General features: G+C 40.7%; 2 protein-coding genes across 2 annotated transcripts in view; both read right to left on the bottom strand.

The window, feature by feature from the left end:
- The window catches only part of LOC103522125 (ecdysone-induced protein 78C-like), a gene marked incomplete at its 3' end in the record, with an annotated part of 8,489 nt that extends 6,488 nt beyond the window's left edge, over positions 1-2,001 (bottom strand). The window contains exons 1-2 of the mRNA XM_017448958.1: positions 1,994-2,001; positions 1,247-1,454 (exon numbers count right to left, since the gene is read on the bottom strand). Coding sequence (XP_017304447.1) covers positions 1,247-1,454; positions 1,994-2,001 — 216 coding nt within the window. The remainder of the gene's footprint in view (positions 1-1,246; positions 1,455-1,993) is intronic.
- A 6-nt stretch (positions 2,002-2,007) lies between these two features.
- Positions 2,008-3,693, bottom strand: LOC103522124 (ecdysone-induced protein 78C-like; the record flags this gene model as incomplete). Its single annotated transcript, XM_008487228.1, has 3 exons — positions 2,008-2,199; positions 2,550-2,729; positions 3,191-3,693. Coding segments are annotated over 3 exons (875 nt in total), but the record flags the coding sequence as incomplete, so codon positions are not given.
- Positions 3,694-4,045: the final 352 nt, after the last annotated feature.

The raw sequence follows: 4,045 nt of genomic DNA, 5'->3' as shown, positions 1-4,045 counted from the left end.
CCTTACGGTACGGGATTACGGTACATCCTAGAAAAAAAGTGTAAATGTACAAAATGTAGGAAATATAAATATAAAAAACTTTCTAATTCATTGTTATTAGAAAAAAGTTACCGGAAACGAGATATTATCAAAACCCCGTTTTTGGCCGCCATTTCGAAAAAAGGCCGCCATTTTGTTTGTGTGAATGATTTTTGGTGTCACCCCTTCTTAAAAGTTTCATATTTTCCCAATGAAGGTCCATACCAAATTTGGTGCTTTCCTGAATAAATGCAGCTTTTGGCCAAAATTGTGACGTTGGGCCACCCACTATACTTCCTCGTCAGTAAAGCTGGAGCTTGGACTTGCTTTTGTTATCCATTTGTTTTGAGCTCGGTGGTTCGTTTGGTCAAGCGCTCTGGGTACTTTATTTCTACCACCCAGTCCTTACTGTAGGAACTAACTGGTACCTATATTTTGTTCCGTGATCCTTGGTTCTTTTAGTATTTTTTGAACCCCTCCTTCCAGAGTTCTTCCTCGTTTTGGGAACCAATGCACGAGAACTTTTTTAGAGGTCCGAGTCCTTTAAATTCCTCTTCTTTGACTTTTGATTCAAAATTTTCTTTCCTATAGCTCCTATATCTAGAATTATAAACTGCGAACTTAGAATCTAGGGATTGATCTGCATTGAACAGCAACTCAGCATGATTCTTGAAGACCCTTCTATTTTGATTTTGGTATCAAAAATCAGCTATGTACCAACAAAGGGGACTAAAAGTACATTAAAGTATGTCCAAAAGGACAAGTCCCCAAACTGTCAAAAGTCCTTTCTTGAATTCACTTAGTTCATTATTTGTTAGCCTTATATGCTATGAACTTCATTGGAATCTAGGGATTGATCTGCATTGAACAGCAACTCAGCATGATTCTTGAAGACCCTTCTATTTTGATTTTGGTATCAAAAATCAGCTACCAACAAAGGGGACTAAAAGTACATTGTATTTTGATTTTGGTATCAAAAATCAGCTATGTACCAACAAAGGGGACTAAAAGTACATTAAAGTATGTCCAAAAGGACAAGTCCCCAAACTGTCAAAAGTCCTTTCTTGAATTCACTTAGTTCATTATTTGTTAGCCTTATATGCTATGAACTTCATTGTAGGCACACCATCCAAGTTCCATCCTCTCGATTTCTTTCTCTGAACTTTGCCCTCAAATATCTTATTGACAAAGTGTTCCTATCGAACTTATGGAAGAGTTGTTAACTTACTTTACAACCCTCACAAGATGTCACTCCGTAATGGTAGCCCGATGCTTTGTCACCGCACACCTTGCATGGAACGAACGCCTTGGTGGGAGTATTACTGTTGGAGTCGGCAGCAGCGAAATGTTGCTCTGAAACAGAAAGAGAGTAATATTTGAGTACGAAATGTTGATGTGAAACATACAATGGAGTAAATTCAGTGCGAATTGTTGCTCTGAAACGGAAATAGAGTATTATTTGAGTACAAAATGTTGCTCTGAAACAGAAATAGAGTGATATTTGAGTACGAAATGTTGCTCTGAAACATGCAATAGGGTAATTTCAGTACGAACATTGTTGCTCTGAAACATTAGTGTTGCTCTGAAACATGCAATAGGGTAATTTCAGTACGAACATTGTTGCTCTGAAACATTAGAAATGGGGTGACTTGAGTTTCTCCTAAGTATTGAACAAAAACAAACACTATTGAATACTCCTGTTGAACAAACCTTGAACCGAGAGAGGTTCAGGGTTGTGAGAAGACAAAATACTTCTACTAAACAAAAAACAAAAACATGGAAATCTTGGAAAATTCTTTCCCTCCCTGTCTTTCTTTTTCCGTTCCTCCCCCCTCTTTATCTGTTTCCCTTCCTCCTATCCCTCCCTTCTCCCTTCATTTTCCTTCCTCCCTTCTTCCTGCCAGAGAATTTCAATAATGATTGGCATATTCGCAATCCTGAAGAGATTCCTACTTCCCTCAGAACTAAAACAAGCTCTTGCATTCTTACCTATTGGAGATCTTCTTCACATTTTGGAATGTCGAAAATTTCCGCGAACAAGGGCGGCAACCTCAATTTGTTCCAATTTTCTCGAAACCAGTCTAAATGAGCCGAATGTTTGATGCCTATGTTTTTCAATTCAACTAGTTTGACCAAAACACCCGGTAATACTGCAGGTTCTGTGGAATGATTGCTACTGATCTGAAACAGTCAATGGGAAATACAGTTAATGCTAGTGAATCTAGGGATTGATCTGCATTGAACAGCAACTCAGCATGATTCTTGAAGACCCTTCTATTTTGATTTTGATATCAAAAATCAGCTTCTAACAAAGGGGACTAAAAGTATATTAAAGTATGTCCAAAAGGACAAGTCCCCAAACTGTCAAAAGTCCTTTCTTGAATTCACTTAGTTCATTATTTGTTAGCCTTATATGCTATGAACTTCATTGTAGGCACACCATCCAAGTTCCATCCTCTCGATTTCTTTCTCTGAACTTTGCCCTCAAATATCTTATTGACAAAGTGTTACTATCGTATGAAGTCACTCACTTGTAATTTCAGGGCGTCCATCAACCGATCCTGATGCTGCTCAATGGTTTTGATGTCCGTGATCCCAGACCGGTCGGGGGTCAATAGTACGACGGCCGAAAATAGTCCTATTTCCGTATCATTTAGAGCTAAACTATTGAACGCGCTGGTGAAGTTGATTAGAGTTGACACGAATTCACTCTGGAAATGAAAACAAAAGCCGGAGTTAAGATCAACGGGATTGAGTATCCACTAAAGCTGCTTACTTTACGTGTCAGAGAGTCACCAACTATCAAATGAATTCCTGCCAGTACTGTGCAACTTGAACCCCGATCTACTCTGCGTAGGTACCTAACTCCATACACAAAAAACCCACTCTGAGGCTTAGGTGGAGGGGCAACTGCCCCAAAGGATGGGTTAAGCTTATACGAATCTATGGACTACTGGACTGAGGCAGATGTGGCCGTCAAGTTTGATAGTCAGTGGGGAAAGAACAGTCTGAAATATTCCAACAACCCGGCTCACAGTAAATTTTGCTGATTTAGTATGAAAAGGTGAAAACCTCAGATCTCGGACTCAAATTGGTGTATCTGGATACCCTAATTTATAAAAGAGAGGAGGAAGGGAAAGCTAAAGTATGCCAAAGTCAGATTTTCACTTACATCATACATGACTTCTAGTTGCTGCCTGGTGACGTACATCCCATCCGAAAATGTCAACGAACTATCAGTTGTCAACCTCGACACATAACCTATCCACAATTCGAAAAATCCCATTTTGATCAAAATCAATTGATCATCCTGGCTAAGATCACAGAAACCTGAAACGGAGAAAAAACGAAACGGATAAGTAAGTAAGTATGGATTATTTACACAGTAATCCTCGTTTAATCTTACCGGTAATGAAACAGGTTTGCGCACCAGTCGTCGCGTACCCTCCTCGGTGTATTCACAATTGGAATGATGCGCCTGCGATACGGCCAGTATGACGTCATAGGTGAGCAGCTGTTTGGTGTCAAGCTCCGTGCTCGACGGCAGTGATTGAACCGGCCCGGCCGTCTCCAGACTGGAAGGTGGTTCGGCTCCCGTCGTGCTCACTCGGGTACTTCCGGTTTCGCTGTCACTTCGCTCGCGGGACCGTTTCGGAACACGACCGTATCTGACAGCTGTGGAGGAGAATGAGCGGGAGATGAGAGGTTAGGAATATTGGTCTTAGTTGAATGGATGTCGTTTCGAAGTGTTGAAGTTTTTGCACCTCTTGCCATGCTTGATAAATAATGTCCGGCTTCGTAGATTCGTATAAGCTTAACCCGACCTTTAGGGCTGTTTGCCCCTACACGTTAGCCTCAAAGTGGGCTTTTTGCGTACGGAATTATAGCTACTGACTCTTAAGCGTCAGCTGATTTAGTTACAAAAGATCTAATCAGGCCGCTGTGACTTAGGGCTTCAATAGCTGATGGTTCTATCTAAGGTAATAACCAGCGTCATCGCCAGTTGAACCTATTTGAGTCAATAGTT

The sequence above is a fragment of the Diaphorina citri genome, unplaced genomic scaffold (assembly GCF_000475195.1).
Source record: "Diaphorina citri unplaced genomic scaffold, Diaci psyllid genome assembly version 1.1 scaffold6982, whole genome shotgun sequence".
In the NCBI taxonomy this organism is placed as follows: Eukaryota; Metazoa; Arthropoda; class Insecta; order Hemiptera; family Psyllidae; genus Diaphorina; species Diaphorina citri.
This window is presented reverse-complemented; position numbering and strand designations above follow the sequence as displayed.